The sequence below is a fragment of the Sturnira hondurensis genome, unplaced genomic scaffold (assembly GCF_014824575.4).
Source record: "Sturnira hondurensis isolate 20B ecotype Veracruz unplaced genomic scaffold, ASM1482457v3 Scaffold0019835, whole genome shotgun sequence".
Classification (NCBI taxonomy): domain Eukaryota; kingdom Metazoa; phylum Chordata; class Mammalia; order Chiroptera; family Phyllostomidae; genus Sturnira; species Sturnira hondurensis.
The window spans coordinates 4054500-4069809 of record NW_028092466.1 but is presented as its reverse complement, the minus strand read 5'-3'; the positions used below and the strand labels follow the sequence as shown (position 1 = coordinate 4069809).

The 15310-nt window shown below is 44.8% G+C and overlaps 1 protein-coding gene and 1 pseudogene across 2 annotated transcripts in view; one reads left to right on the top strand and one right to left on the bottom strand.

Annotated features, from left to right (window-relative positions):
* Nucleotides 1-13135, bottom strand: part of MYH10 (myosin heavy chain 10) — a 144134-nt gene extending 130999 nt beyond the window's left edge. The window contains exons 1-2 of one of the 2 annotated variants that reach the window (XM_037028367.1): nucleotides 12912-13135; nucleotides 6177-6552 (exon numbers count right to left, since the gene is read on the bottom strand). In XM_037028367.1, the coding sequence (XP_036884262.1) occupies nucleotides 6177-6521 (345 nt within the window). In that variant the 5' untranslated portion in view covers nucleotides 6522-6552; nucleotides 12912-13135. Of the gene's footprint in view, nucleotides 1-6176; nucleotides 6553-12911 lie in introns of those variants that run through there. The other variant, XM_037028366.1, reaches the window with a different exon arrangement.
* LOC118974646 (60S ribosomal protein L30-like) lies at nucleotides 107-4665 on the top strand (annotated as a pseudogene).
* Nucleotides 13136-15310: the final 2175 nt, after the last annotated feature.

Here is a 15310-nt window from a genome sequence, read left to right as displayed (position 1 = left end):
CCTCTCCCTGGTTTTCTCCCACCTCTTTACAACTAATGGATTGCATGTAACCTCCTTTGATTCCAAATGTATAAAAAGGCTTCTCTCGGTTAGAGGCCATCCCGCTCCTAAGGCAGGAAGATGGTGGCTGCGAAGGAGATGAAAAAGTCACCGGAGTCGATCGACTCTCGGCTCCAACTTGTTATGAAAAGTGGAAAGTATGTGGTGGGGTACAGGCAGACTCTGATGATCAGACAAGGCAAAGAGAAACTGGTCATGCTTGCCAGCAATGTCCAACCTCGAGGAAATCTGAAACAGAGCACTACACCATGTTGGCGAAGACTGCTGCCCATCACCAAAGTGGCGATGATACTGAATTGGGCACAGTGTGTGGAAAATACCACCAAGTACACACACTAGCCATGACTGATCCAGGTGATTCAGATATCAGAAGCATGTCAGAACAGACTGGTAAAAGTAAATCATGCAAAAATTTTTCTTGAATAAAACTGGCCACAGCCTGGTTTAAAAGCTGGAAGGAAGGAAGGAAAAGGAAGGAAGGGAGGGAGGGAGGGAGGGAGGGAGGGAAGAAGGAAGAAACTGCAAAACTGTCATTCTCCAGAGCATTTTCTCAATCCTTTGAGATTTTGCTCTGGGTCAGTCCTCAACTGTTTGGTTCAAACTCTTGTAAATTTATCTATAGATTTGGATTTCCTTTCATCTACAGAAGAAATATACAGCAACTGTATTTGTACATAATGATAACAATTAAAAAGGAACATTTAGAACACCACTTTTAAATAGCACTGTCTACTGGTCCAAGCACAAGCAGGCAGACCCATGAAGCAGACGAGGGAGTTAGGAACACCTGGTTTATAACAAAGGTGACATGTCCGAGTGTGGAGACTGGAGTTTCACTAAATAGCACCGGGTCAATTGGAGAGCCATTTGCAAAAGAAAATTAATCTTTCACTGTACATAAATTCAACTGCAAATGGGCTGAGAATGGCCTAAAATATGTATCATGAAATTCTCCTCTCCTCTGGCTTCAAACTGAGTTTGACCAATTGAGACATTAGCAGGAGACTTGGGGTGAAAGGAGACAGGATATTTATGCCCCAGGATCTTTCCTGCCAGCTGTCATGAGCTGTGGACACAATTCCTACCAGGAAGTCCTGTCCACACAGCTATTCTCTGCTGGTTGAGGCAACAGCTCCTTTAAAGATCAAGTTGTATCGAGGGCTCTCAGCCACCACTAGAGCTGGATACTGTTCAACTAGCATTTGTTTTCTAAACTCTACCCACATGTTTGTAAATCGTCCCCTTATAAAACTTTTAGAACATCTACTTTGAGGGCCTTCTGTTTCCGGTTAGACTCTGACTAAATCAGGTGTCACCTAAACAAGCTCAAAATACGAGTTAAAAATACGCATATTCTAACATCCAGTAACCCTACTCCTAGTGCTGTAACTTACACAAAGGCGTGCCTATATGCACTAGGTACATGTCCAGTGCTGTTCACTGAAACAATCAATGTTCATAATGTTCCAGTTTCCAAACTGGAAAAAACAGATGTCCAAAAACATTTGGATTTTTTTAAATGGGTCAAAAAATCATATAATGGGCCCTGGCTTGTGTGGCTCAGGGACTGAGTGCTGGCCTGCGAGGTGGAGGGTCGCTGTTTGATTCACAGTCTAGGCACATGCCTGGGTTGCAGGCTGGGTCCCCAGCGGGGAACGCGTTGAGAGACAACCACACATTGATATTTCTCTCCCTCTCTTAAAAAAAAAGTATAATGGAATATTACATTCAAACAAAAAACTCAAACTTTTTTTATTTCAGAGCCCTTTTTACACTTTTACAAAAAGATTCCAAAGACATTTTGCTTTATATAACTGAGCTTTTGAAATGTATACGTATTCATTTTAAATAACAATGAATATAGGTTAATGTAAGTAACATTTCTTGTTTTTAAAAAAATTATGTTTCCTAAAACAAAAGTAAGAAGAGCGGCATTTTTTTATGTTTTGCAAATCTTTTATTATCTGGCTTAACAGAAAACAGCACAATTTTCATACCTTTTTATACATTCAATCTGTTGTGATATTTTGTTTTGGCTGAAGCATATGAAGAAAGCCTGACACGGGTATGCGGTTGGAAAGGAAGAAGCAGTTAAACAGTCTTTTCAACCAATGGTGGGTATTCTCTGATACTACACCGAAACTCAACAACTGACCATTTCTTAATGATCAGGGGCAGTGTAGCTTCTGAAAACCTGTCAGTGAACTTTTCAAGCTATGTTCAGCGAAATCCACCATCTTATTTTGCATGTTGAAAGAAATCTTTTACCCACGCACAATTTTGGAACATCTACACACATCACTTGGAAAACAGATTCACTGAAGTATGAAAGTCTTCCAAATAATGACATTGCACTCATAACTGCATTCACCTATCTCATCAGAAAGGCTTTTGAATAACGGTATCAAGCAACTTAAATAATTACATGCTTCTCCTCAGGGCACCCCTTATAGTTCAACACGCAGCAGAAGTGCTTAACGCATACTCACCATTTCACCATATGGAATACTAATAAGAGGTACTCAAGGGTCAAGAATTAATGAAACTAATCATTTCTCTGCTTTATCAAAGACATTCTTTTATTTTTTATTGTTATTTTGAAAGTACGTTTATGAAAGCTGGGGATAGTGAAACAGGGAAAAGCTTGGGACAGAAGAAGCAATGGGAGAGTCTAGGCGGGGCTGCTGTCAGCTCCTCAGAAAATCAGAGAAAGGGGCCTTAGAGACAGGCTCGGGGCTGGGGGGGGGGCAGTCAGCCAGGATGAGCTGCCAGTGCCCGATGCTCCCCTGGTTGCAAGTCTTGTGGGGACCTTGGATCTTTTTGGAAGATGCGTTCAGGAGATGCGCCTGTGGGGGAAGACACGTGGTGTGGGTGTGCTCCCAGGAGGAGTGTTATCAAAGACATTCTTGAGTGAAACTGAGTTAAAGTGACCATAAGGTCATTGCACCTAGTGGGGTCACTGCCTTTCATGATAATGTGTCAACAGTTTCCTGACCACCGCCTTGTCACTGTTGATATCATTACCAATGGCAACAGTGAAAAGGGCAAATAACATCTTTGCATAATCATGGAAACAGTTTTGATCTCGCAGATCCCCCAAAAGAGTCTTGGGAAAAAACCAAGGAGTCCACAGACCACACTTTGAGAACTACTAAATTGTAACAACACAAAGCAATATGGGTGGATCTTTAAAATGCCATGCTGAGCAAATAAAAAATAGACACAAAGGGCTATATAAGATTCATATAAAAATTTCATAAATAGGCAAAACTAAACTGTGTGGTTTAGGAATGCATACTTAGTTGATAAAACACACTGGAAGATTTTAAGGTACTTCTCAGCAACTGAGCGACCAAGCAGACAAAAATTAGTAAGGCTATAGAAGATTTAAACAATTGAAAATCTTAGTCTAAGGACCATATACTCCACACCCAATAATAACAGAATATGCCTTCTTTACCAACACATATTGAATGCTCATAAAAACTGACCATATACCATTGTCAGTTGCAATTAATTTTGATTGCAATGCAATTAATTTAAAAACAACAAAAAGATAGGTTAAAAACCAACATTTGGAACTTTTAAAAGTATACTTTTAAATGGTTCATAGGTTAAAGAAGAAATTATGATAGGAATTAGAAAATATTTATAACTAAATAATACAAATACTACAGATCAAAACACGTGAAGCGATCTAAATCAGTATCAGAGGGAATATTCACGGCTCTCAAATTGTTTTATTAGAAAAAATGAATATTGGATGAAAAGATGAGAAGATGTATGTTGGGGAGAATAAAAGAAAAAATAAGGAAACTAAACCTGTGAATAACCAACTTATTTAAATGAACATATATTGTATCTTATCTGTAGAAATATATATGTACAAAAAGATCCAATGCAAGTTTTTAAAGTGCTGATATCTTGGCACCTCAATTGATCAATTCAACTGACTGGTTAATTCCCAAGCCCTACACACACGCATCACAACGCCAGCAGCCATGGCTGTCCACAGCCCTGTGCTCTCAATATAGGATTTCTCTAGAGTCCAGTGCTCCAACCTGAACCTCGGGTTGAAACCCTTTCTCCATCCCACAAATTGCAGACATGATCCTCGAAAACCTCCCTTCTGCTGTGACCTTAATACTTCAGGAAAAACTCTCATTTCCCTTCTTTAAAGACCAAGGGGTCCATGCTTTTGAAAGGAAACTCAGAAATTCACTCAGGTTGTACTTGTACCTAAGTTGGAAAAACTGAAACGTAATAAAAGGTACTTGCAAAGAAAGCTGTAGAAGAATCATGAAGCCTGACTACAAATAAAACGTCTTTTCCCTCACCCGTGTCTTTCACCCACAATCTCCTTCCCCTTTCCATTTCTCCCTCTTCCTCCTGGTTGCAGGAACCTACAGGGTCCAAGGCGGGGAAGCAAAGTGGAGACTGGCGGAAAGAGAGCCTGGCTCCTCTCCACATTCCAGTCCTCCACAGCTTTTTGCTTGTGCCATCACATTTCCAGCCTTGCACAGGTCGCTGCACCACCTGTCGTCCAAAATTGACCGGCAGCTCAAATCTTTGCTGTCAACATTAAGATCTGACCACGCTCTCTGAGTTTTCCCGTCTTCTCCCTCTTTCACTCCCACTACCTTTGCTCCAGACCCCTTCGCCTTGTTTGGTAAGGGACAGGAGGGAGAGGAACTGCTAGCAGTTGGAGACACAACAGTGAACAGGTTCCCCGCCTTCACAGACCTGGGACAAGCCTATAAATCTGGCAAAACCACACAGCCAGACAAAAATGGGGCCCCTGTACACATGCCATTCAGTCTCAGCTGGATTCTCAAAGCTACTCTCCAACTGTTTTCTTATCTTTGGCTTCTCTTCTTTTCCAAACCTTTCCCATTCCCCTCAAGCCACCTTCTCAAACCTGGTGCCTCTTGCTCTCTTACTTTACATCCTGCCTCATGGCAGAACAGAGAGAGAGAGAGGCCATTGGGTTTGATTGAAACTTCTTTGGCGAAGGTCATGAATGAACTATTCATTTCTCAGATTTTCCCATGGCTAGCTCCCTCCTATCTGTCATATTCTAGGTCAAATGCTACCTCCTCAAAGAGCCCTTCACTGACTGACCTGCTGTGGAAAGTCAGTCTCCTATTCACTCTACTGTGTTTCACTTCCGTATAGGATGTATCAGGATGGTAGGGACCTGTCCTGTCCACAACACTCTCCCCAGCAGAAGGTGCTCAGCAAGTATTCACCAAATAAACTAATTCCTCCAGTAAAGCTAGTTCTGACCTGTTGAAGTTTTGGGTTATGCATGAGCTTCACTATCATGCCCCTTGCAAAAAATTCTTTTCCCAATTCAGCCCATTACTATGTCGACTTTTCTCTCTACTTCTCTTCAATTTAAGTCTAAGTTCTAGCTATACCACCTTCTTTACAACTTTGCCAACTACATCTACCATCCCTTTAAACCTGTTTTGTCACTCTAGATTTTTTCAGTACCTGGCTTGCATTTTTCCTCTCTACCGTATCCCTTATTATTTTCAATAACTTTAATATGGTCGGCACCACTGTCAGTGACTGCCACATATGTATGGTGGACCACTAACCACAGGACAACCCCAGCCTCAATCTCGCCCTGAACTATTTCCTCTTAAAGACCTCAGTCTCATCTTTCCCATTTTCTGTATCCAGCGAACTTGTTCTTCCTCTTCACCGAACCGCTAAGCTTGCAGCCCTCCCGCTCTCCACTCCTGGGTACACTCTGGATTTCCGACCCACTTGCTGCCTGCATCCTACTGTCAATGCGACCCTCAGCCCCCAGCAAGCTCCCTGGTCTTTCCGCCACGTGCTGCTTCCATCTCATTATGCTCCAGAGCAACACCACAAAAGTCTTCACATACCATTCAGTCTGTTTAACTGCAGCCTCGATTATTTAAAATTATGTGTTAAAATTTAAAGCACAGCAAGAGTTGGGGAGAGAAAGAGACTACCTGTAATAGAAACAATGTTAAATAGAGAGTGTGGGCAGTCCACATTCTCATTTGATTATGACCGTAGATGTAATTTACACTAATTCCCAGTCACCACATTTCACATGTTTATTTAGAGAGCATACTTACATAGATAAGTCCTGAATAGTAACGATCCTTCAGATTATGTAAAACAGAAGCTTCGTTCAAGCACGTCAATTCTGCCATATCCTCCACCTTGGAAAACTTAGGTGGGTTCATCTTCTGAATGTCATCTTTGTTGACCATTGCTTTCTTTCCATTCTCTGCCAACTCCACCATAACTTCATCTCCCCGTTCTTCTTTGATACTAGCTGCCTCAAAGCCATGGCGTTCGGATGGAATCCACACTAGCTTTTTCGCAGTCCAATCAGCCTGTGTGGCAGGATTGTAGATGACAGCCCTGTCCACAAAGAGATACCTCTCTGGATCTTCAAGTCCACTCCTCTGTGCCATCGTAAACACAAGGATCCAAGGGCAGTCGCCTCTAGGAAAAGAGAAGGATAAAGTTAGGCACTTTAAAATATAAAATGACCCACAAATTTTACTCTTCTAAGAAAATGAAAACAAAACCTTTGGTAAACAGAAAACATACACTTTGAGTTAAGAAGCTGGGGTATTCCTCTTTAGAGCCATACTGACCGAGTTTCCAAAGTAAATTTCAAGGGTGACCACGAATTATGACTCTGGTCATCTGAAGACCACTCAAGACAGGCCCTCAGTTACTGAGGACTGAAAAACAAGCAGAAGGAAAAAGTAAAGTTCCAGTTTGACCTTTTTTCCTCTTTATCTCCTCTTTTACCCTCACCACAAATCAAACAGAGAATTAAGAAGGGAAGGGAGAATGAAGAAAAAGAAAATGATTCATAATGAAAGGCCTATGGAGTGGTACCAAGATTAGTTTGACCACCAGGATATAGCTACAGAGCACACAAGGAAGGTCAGAAGAGTAAAGCACAGGGGCTAAAACGGGCCTCCCATTCTACCCTCAGACAACACACTTAAGGCTCTGCCTTACGAATACCCCTAAGCAGGCCCCCATAGCTTACCTATGGCCAACGTGGTCTTAATATGATCAAATAAGGCCACGGAGGACAAGCGTAACTTGGCTTCACACAACAGCCTTTCAAGTATGTGATGGTAGCTATTCAGGTCTCCACTCCCATCCCTGCAGCTGCTCCTACTCCCTCTGTGTCTTCAGCATTCCATCATTCATAAGACTCATTCCACTACCCTGAGCTCTTGCCTCTAAACAGACTCCATGTGCTTCTGCCCCTTTGGAGTGTGGGACCCAGAAGCAAACATAACATTCCAGATACAGTCTCACCAGTACAGAAGAAAAAGGAAACATTAACAACCACAGGGCCACACTAGGGAAAGCAGTTTCTATGACTTCTACAATTAACGTATCGCAAGCCCTAGTTGGTCTACTTAGCACTCGTTCACTGTTGGCTCACATGAACTATCAGCCAAAGCTCCACACGTGCTGCTCTGCGTCACCTCCCTGCTGCTTACACTCACGCAACTGGCTTTTTGGATCAAATGACCAGAGTTTACATTCCTCACTCACCTTTCTTATGTGACTAATCATTCCTAGCTGACAGCATCTTTTTGGAATCCAATACCATCATTAAACACTTTTGTTATCACTCCCAATTACAAACTTTGTAAGCATGGATTTCACCCATGACTTCATCCAAATGAATGCAAGATGCCAACTGAGGACCTGCTCTTGCTCCACCAAGTCCTCCCAACTTCTTCCACTCCCCAAATGATGGGGATTTTTTGTATGCAAGATAGAAGGCTGAGAGGTTTACCATAAAGTAGTCCAAAGTTAAGAGGTTCTTAACCTTGAGTCCATAGATAAATTTCAAGCTGAAATGGTATAAAAATGTTATACACTTACTATATACGTGCATGTGTGCTTTTCTAAAAGGAGAAAACGCATGACTTTCTTCAGATTCTTAAAGGGATCTATTTGTGTCCTAAAAGATTAATGACCACTGAGAGCAGGTATAGATACTACCCCTTTCCCTCTAGTAAGAATTTACTAGAATCAAGTAACTAAGAGTCTTCAGAAATTATCTGTTACATTGTAATGCATCATGAACACCCAGGCACTAGAGCAGATTTTCAACTGCTGTGCTGCAAGCACTTTTAAAACATGCAATACGTGACTACTTAGTCAGGGGCACTGACCTCTTGTCCCCTGCACAACAGCCACCCCAACAATAGCCATTCGGTGTGAATGAATCAAAATTATACCTATCGTTTTTTGTTAGATTGACAAAAATACATTTTTTTAGTGTGCTGCAGAATTTCAGGAATGAGTCCATGTGTGCCATGAGATGAAAAAGGCTGAAAACCACTGCTCTAGAGTACGCTTCTCACGTGCCGGCATGTACACCAGGCAGCAGCACCTGCAAGGTTCATCAAAACACAGACTGCTGGGCCCCATCCCCAGAATTCCTGATTTCGGTAAATCTGGGGTGGAGAATAGTAATTTGCATTTCTAACAAATCCCCAGGTGATGCTGACACTGCTGGTCCGGGAGCACACTGAGAATTATTGCTCCCTAGTTCTCGGGCTGCCACAGTGAGCCGCTGTCATTAACAGGTATTTGAGGTGCGGGGGGGGGGGTTGGAAACCAATGTTCTAGACTAATTCATACCAAGATTTAAAGACTATGCTAATGTTTTAAGGATAATGGAATTGGATAACACAAAAATCCCAAAATGAAATGCCAAAAATCCCAAAACATGTGACATTACGACTTCTACAAATAAAAGTGCTAACATGTTTTTCAACCAAACTTGCATTTGCCTTCTTATAGAAAATATTCGTGGACACATGTACAATCTGTCTGAAGAACGGTTTCAAAAGCCTGGTACCTCTAGGGGCTGCTCTGTAAGGTTATTAACAAGTTTTCTGTCTTTTACACTGAGCACTGCCAAGGAGGCACAGCTTTGAAGTGGGACTTATCCTGGATGGATTTGGAGACATCCAGACAAACATCCTGCCTAAAGGAGAGTCTATCAAAAGTGAAAATATCCAACTATAATAAAACACAATAACAAGTTAGTCTTACTATTCTTGTCAGGTATTAACTGTATATCCCATACAACACTCCGTAAACCGTCCTACTGCCAGCAGTCCCACACAGCTCTTTAATTTTACATTGGGTACACTTAAATTTAGCAGGTGCCTGTACATTAGAATAATTTAGATTATTTCTATAACAGGTCTTTTTTTTAAAAGTAAATTATGGATTTAAAATTGATTAAATCAGTACTATTTTGGTGGGGAAATGCCTATAATTTAAGGAAAATCCAACATATCACAAAAGTATAATTACAAAATGTTCCTGGTTTCGTAGGTGGAAATTACATATATGTTCTTTTTTTTAAAGCAGGCACAAATTATTCATGGGTCTTCATTGGGTAGTGAAATTGATTACATATTTTTACTTTTCCAGAGCCTCCCACAATGAACTAATAAACGCTGCGAGGACACTTTCTTGTCCCTTGCTACATGGTAAGCACTTGGTCTACTCCCTGTCCATCAAGGGGCCTAGAAGCACTGACTGAACATTATGTAACCTGTCCTCACCCTCTCTCTCACAGTAGGCTTCTCCTCCACAACCAAAAACCTGCCGTGCCTTCAAAGCCTGACCTAAATGACACCCTTTCAGAAATTCTTTTCAGGTCAATCTGGCAATTTAATCCCCATCCTTCTAACATTCTGTGCTGCCCTTCCGGCATTTTTCTTGCCCTCCCTTGCATGTCCCAGACGGCTTAGCAGGTAGTAGGTATTCAAGCTGCTGTTTAATTTATAGTGTTCACGAGGCCAGTGAAGACTTTTTTCGTTTATTTTTACTCTTCATTTGTGATTGCCAAATATGCTGTATTTTTTTCATTCCGTTGTATATTTGGAACCCGATCTTGATAAAACTGGTATTTAATAGTGAACCACTTCCAAATGCTTTGCCTTGCAGAAAGGATAACACCATAATTTTTAAAATAGCAAATACTGTTGTTATACATCACTAATTATGGCCAGACACTGTTTATTCTAAGCAGTTTACATATATCAACTGAATCCTCACAATAGCCCTATGAGGTAGGCACTACATATATCTTCTTTTTACCGATGAGGAACCTGAGGTACAGAGAAAGCCAAAAACCAGCCCAAGATCACAGAGCTAACAAGTAGCAGAGCTGGGATTAAACCCCGAGTTCAGCTCCTGGATTCATTCTCCAGTGATAGAAGGTAAGAGGAAGGAAATTTTCAAGGGCACAAGGTACACTATATAGTGCCTCTCTACTAAATAAAAACCCTATCGATTATGGCTTCAAGAGTAGAGGCTCAGCCAATGAACACACCTGCACAATCTGGAAAATACTTTATATTTTAGAGAAAGGAAAAACCCTTATACTTGACGGGGGGCGCGGAATAAATAGGAACCTCTTTACAGGAGACATAAAGAATGCAAAGGTTCTTGGCATTATTTGAAGTAACTGCCTAATTATAGAGTTAAATCATTTATCTGAACAGTCCAAACCCCACGGCCTTCACTGGTCGTAGGTGCACACACTCCTGACTCCCTCCCTCTTCCAATGAAATGCCACACAGAAAATTTCTCAACTGCCTCCCAGCACCTACTATCAGTGTGGATCCTGGAAAACAATTCAATTTTATGAATATCTTGTACAAAAAGTCAAACAAAGATGATGGATAAATATTCCATGATACAGCATCCCTGTAAGACAGATAAAAACAGAATTGTTCCAATTGTGTAATGCTACTGTGGAGGTCACTTGCGCTACAGACATAGTGCAAGTCTGTTAATTTATCAATATTCTGCTTAATCAAATGATCACAAATACAAACCAAATGCAAAAGGATGCTATGGCTATTCATGGCATGCACCACCTCTCAGTTAATATTTGTGTCACATATTTTTGAAATGTGAACTCAACACCAGGAATTTTAATTCATATATGATGAGAAAGTACATAAACCGCAGCAGCATATAGTCTTTCACCATACAACATGCCCTTCAGAATTTCCTCCATCTCACCTTCCATGCAGTCTGTCTTCATTGTAATTATTTCCCCAAGGAGCCCAAATAAAAAGCCAGGCTCTCGGGTCACATCCCTTTGCTGCAAAAGCTCCTGTTATATCACCCAATTACACCATATGCTTTCTCCAGATAAGCACGGGAAGAACTGAATTTAAGATGCAGAAGTAAGGAGATGCATAAAATGGCCACTTTTCCAGAATCTGAGACAGACAGGGCATACGTAAACACTAAAAGCACGGGATTAAAAGCATAATTAATAAGGACAGACTGATTAAGGAAATAAAACAATAAATAGATTAAAGTTTTCCTGACTGAGATACTATCATGAACAATTAAGCCTGATTCCAGAATTCTCAGTTTCAATGTTAATAAGCAAAATCTCAGCAAAGCCAAAGTATTATATTTTGTATTATATTCTTCGGCGAAAACAGCAGTCTTTGTTTCATTTGCAGTCTGGATCTACCCCGCCTGCTCTCCCCTATCCCCACCCCACCCCACCCCACCCCCTTCCACCAACCGCAGTGATCTTGAAGGGAGCTGCAGAGGCCCTAAGAAACAGATAACGGTCATAGGCAGAGGCCACATTACCCAAACCTCCCTAGCTAAGCTCAAACCCACCGAGTCGCTAACCTCCTTCCTAAGGCCCGAGTTCCCAGGCAGGCCAGGCTAGGGGCCTCCCGGGTCCCTGAGCCCCATCCGCCCACCACAGGCCCACAAAGCCCTGCAGAGTCTAGGACTCTGCGGCTTCAACTTCCCTCCGACCCCATTCCAGTTTGATTTTATGGGATCCGGTTGTGACCCCAAATGCCAGGAAGACTCTGCGGTGAGCCATTCCCAGATCACTTACACAATAAAGGGATCCCGAAGCGAGGGCTGACCCTCCCCCCGGCCGCCCTGCTGCAGCGCGCCCCCGCCACATTTCCCGCCTCGCCCCCCAAACCGCCGGGGCCTTGCCCGGCGTCCACCCCGGCTCCCGCGGGCCACGGAGCGCATTATTGGACACCAGCTCCTGCCCTTCTTTCACGCAACCAGCTGAGCCCGACCTTCCCTACGCTGGCGGCTGACTCCTAGGACCCTCACTCGCGGCGCGCTCTCCCGGCGGTGCAGAGCCCCTGCCCTCTGGTTCCTCCAGCCCCACAGGTCTGGGGCGCTCCGCCCGCCTTCCAAGCCCTCGGCGAACCCCTTAGCGTACTCAGAGTGCCCAATCCGGCCTAACCCCAAGAACCCACCAGGAGCCCTTCACGTCCAGCGTCTCCCCACCCCCAACCAGGATCGCGCTTTACAGCCCGCCCAAGACTCCCTCCCCTCCTGGGGGTCAGACACAGACTCGCGGGACACCCTGGGACTAGGCACCAGGACCCCAAACCCCGGGGCACTCGGACCCCACACAACGAGTACCAGCTCCCTACATCCCCACCCCAGATCTCCATCCCCAGCCCCCCAAGGGTCCTCCCGCACACCCAGGCCCTGATCCTTGCAGGGGTCTCACTCTCAAGGGCCTCATTCCCGGCCCTTCCAGGAGTCTCTCCACCCACTGGGGTTCCGTTACCCCACTTCCCTGGTCCCTTCCTGGATGAATCTACGACCCCCGCACCACAAATCCTCTGCCTAGAGCCCCTCTAGCTTCCCCCCGGGTCCCAGTTCGGCTCCGTTCCTGCCGTCCAGAGCCAACGGGTCCCCCAACTTAGGATACTTCCCTACCCGACAAACTGTCCCACGGCTTTTAGCCGCCGCTCTCGGACCGGTACAGCAGCACCTCTCACCTTCAGCCGAAGATGGTGGCGCCGGCGCACGTTCCGAGCCGCGACCACAGATACGGCGCCTCAGTCCCAAACCCACCGCTGCCTCCGCCGGGCTCCTTTAGCACTGCTGCTCGGGACTGCCCCACCCACCCCCAGCCTCATTGGGCCAGCTCCACGCCCGTCACCGCCGCCCCCAGACCCACTGGTCCGTTTGCGCGCCCATCTCCAAGGGAAGACGTTAGCAACCAGAACGAAGCTACCTTCCCGAGGTCCGCGCCCTCCACCCACCTGAAATTATGCTCATTGGCTCTCGCTCCCAACCCTGGCCGCCGAAACCCCAATCTCATAGGCTGATCTGCACGCTCGTCACAGATTCCGGGAGGTGCGGCCGGAGCAGTCCCGGGCGATTGGCTGGCTTGGGCAGAGATGGACAGCTGAGGTTGGCAGAACGCCCGGCGATCCCGCGGGGCAGCCGGTGCGGACTCTGCTGGGGCGGCGGCAGTGCGGACAGTGGGGCAGGTGTGCCGCGGTAGGAACACAGAGCTCTGCCCGACGTGCCTCGCGTTGGCGTCGGGCCGCCGCAGCAGCCCACTTGAGCGCCTTGCTCTGCTCTGTGCTTGCTGCAGCCGGCGCGTCCTGTGGCAGGACCGGCTTCCACCGCGGAGTCGCGGCCCCTAGCGCTGCCGGCAGGGGCGGGGCAGGAGCGCAGTCCAGAGGCCTTACGTCACCCCCGGGGTTGCAGGGGGTGGGGACCGCGGCTCGGCGGCTCACCTGCAATGGGGGAGGGGAGGCAGGGCTCGGGGTACACCTCTGCCCATGCGCACCCGCTCGGCCGGGGCACCGACTGTGTTTCACGCTCTGGCCACTGTCTCCATTCTAGGTGTCCAGGTCTGCTGAGGTCTGGACTCGGGACAGCTTCCTCCGCTGCTGCAGTTCTAGTGTTTTCGAGGGGAGGGAACTTCCTACCCAGCCTCCAGGCTGGGCTTAGATTCCAGAAGAATGTGAAACCTCCCGCCTTGAAGAGAAGACTTGGGAGAAGGACTTAATTCACCTCATTCATTTGTTCATTCATACATTCATTCATTCATTCATTCATCAAGTAGAGTTTCCTTCGTGACAAGGTCTATAAGAGGTTCTGCTGGGCGGTCAAATCCCCTCATGTCCGATAAGCTTTTCAAAAGCCTTAGAAATGTTTGAGACTTGAAGAAAAAATGGCTCCAAAATAAAGAAACTGGAAAGATCAAATTAAATAACTATTTAGTGGAATGTCTGCAGAATCTAGTCAACGCCACACGACTCAAATGATTATATATAGATATAACAAAGTTTAAGTCACAAGAATAAAAATAATGATTTTTTACAAAAACTAAAAATTATCAAAATGAAAAAATTTTACAGCAAGATATAGTTACTTCATGTTGGATATGGGTGCATTGTGCATTTTAATATGCGTGAGATGATGAAAGTGGCTAAGCTCAGGAAACATCCAGCCTGGAGTAAAAAAAAAAAAAATGTGACTAAAGCAAAAAACAAAAAGGCAGGAAATGATAAGGAAGGGTTGGTGGAATTCAGAGAAGGTTCCAAGGCGGCCAGTTGCAGCGACCTTCCTGGGGAAGTCCGAATCAGGTCCTGTATTGTCCTTTGTCCTAGGGCACTTGGTCTCCCATCCCCACCTGCCTGATAGGTAAGCTGCCCCTTGTCCCTGATAGGTAAGCTGCCCCGTCTTGTGACTTGGCTGCATAAAGAGATCTATCCTTAATGCAGTCCGCACGTGTAGTACAAGTGAACTGTGCAAAACGTGAATGATATTCCTATTGTGAATTTTAAAACATTTCCTAGAGAAAACCAAAGACTTTGTCTCTAAGGCCTGAATCTCAGCTTTGCGAGCCACCCAAGTCATTTCTGAATGCAGTGTTCCATGCTGAGAGCATCCGCATAAGAATAGCCCCATTAGCTACCCAGCCTGTGGTTTCCCATAATTTTTAAAACAAATTTAGTGGACCACCAGACGAGGAGGGCAGGAAGCTCACCAGAATTAAACATCACAAAGATGTTCATCTTTTATTTATTTGTTTATTTTTAGAGAGAGGGGATGGGAAGGAGAAAGAGTGGAAGAGAAACATCAATGTGTGGCTGCCTCTCATGTATGTGTCCTCTACTGGGGACCTGGCCTGCAACCCAGGCATGTGCCCTGACTGGGAATCGGACTGGAGACCCTTTGCTTCACAGGCCCGTGCTCAATCCACTGAGCTACACCAGCCAGGGCACAAAGATGTTAACCTTGATGAGAAGTCAATAATAATGAGAATGTCACTGCATGTATCACTGGAGCAGGCACTCTCCGGCACTTAGGCCCTACATTCAACTGTCTACTACGCATCTCTGCCTAGATGGCAGGAAAACTGCAAAGTCCCAAATTT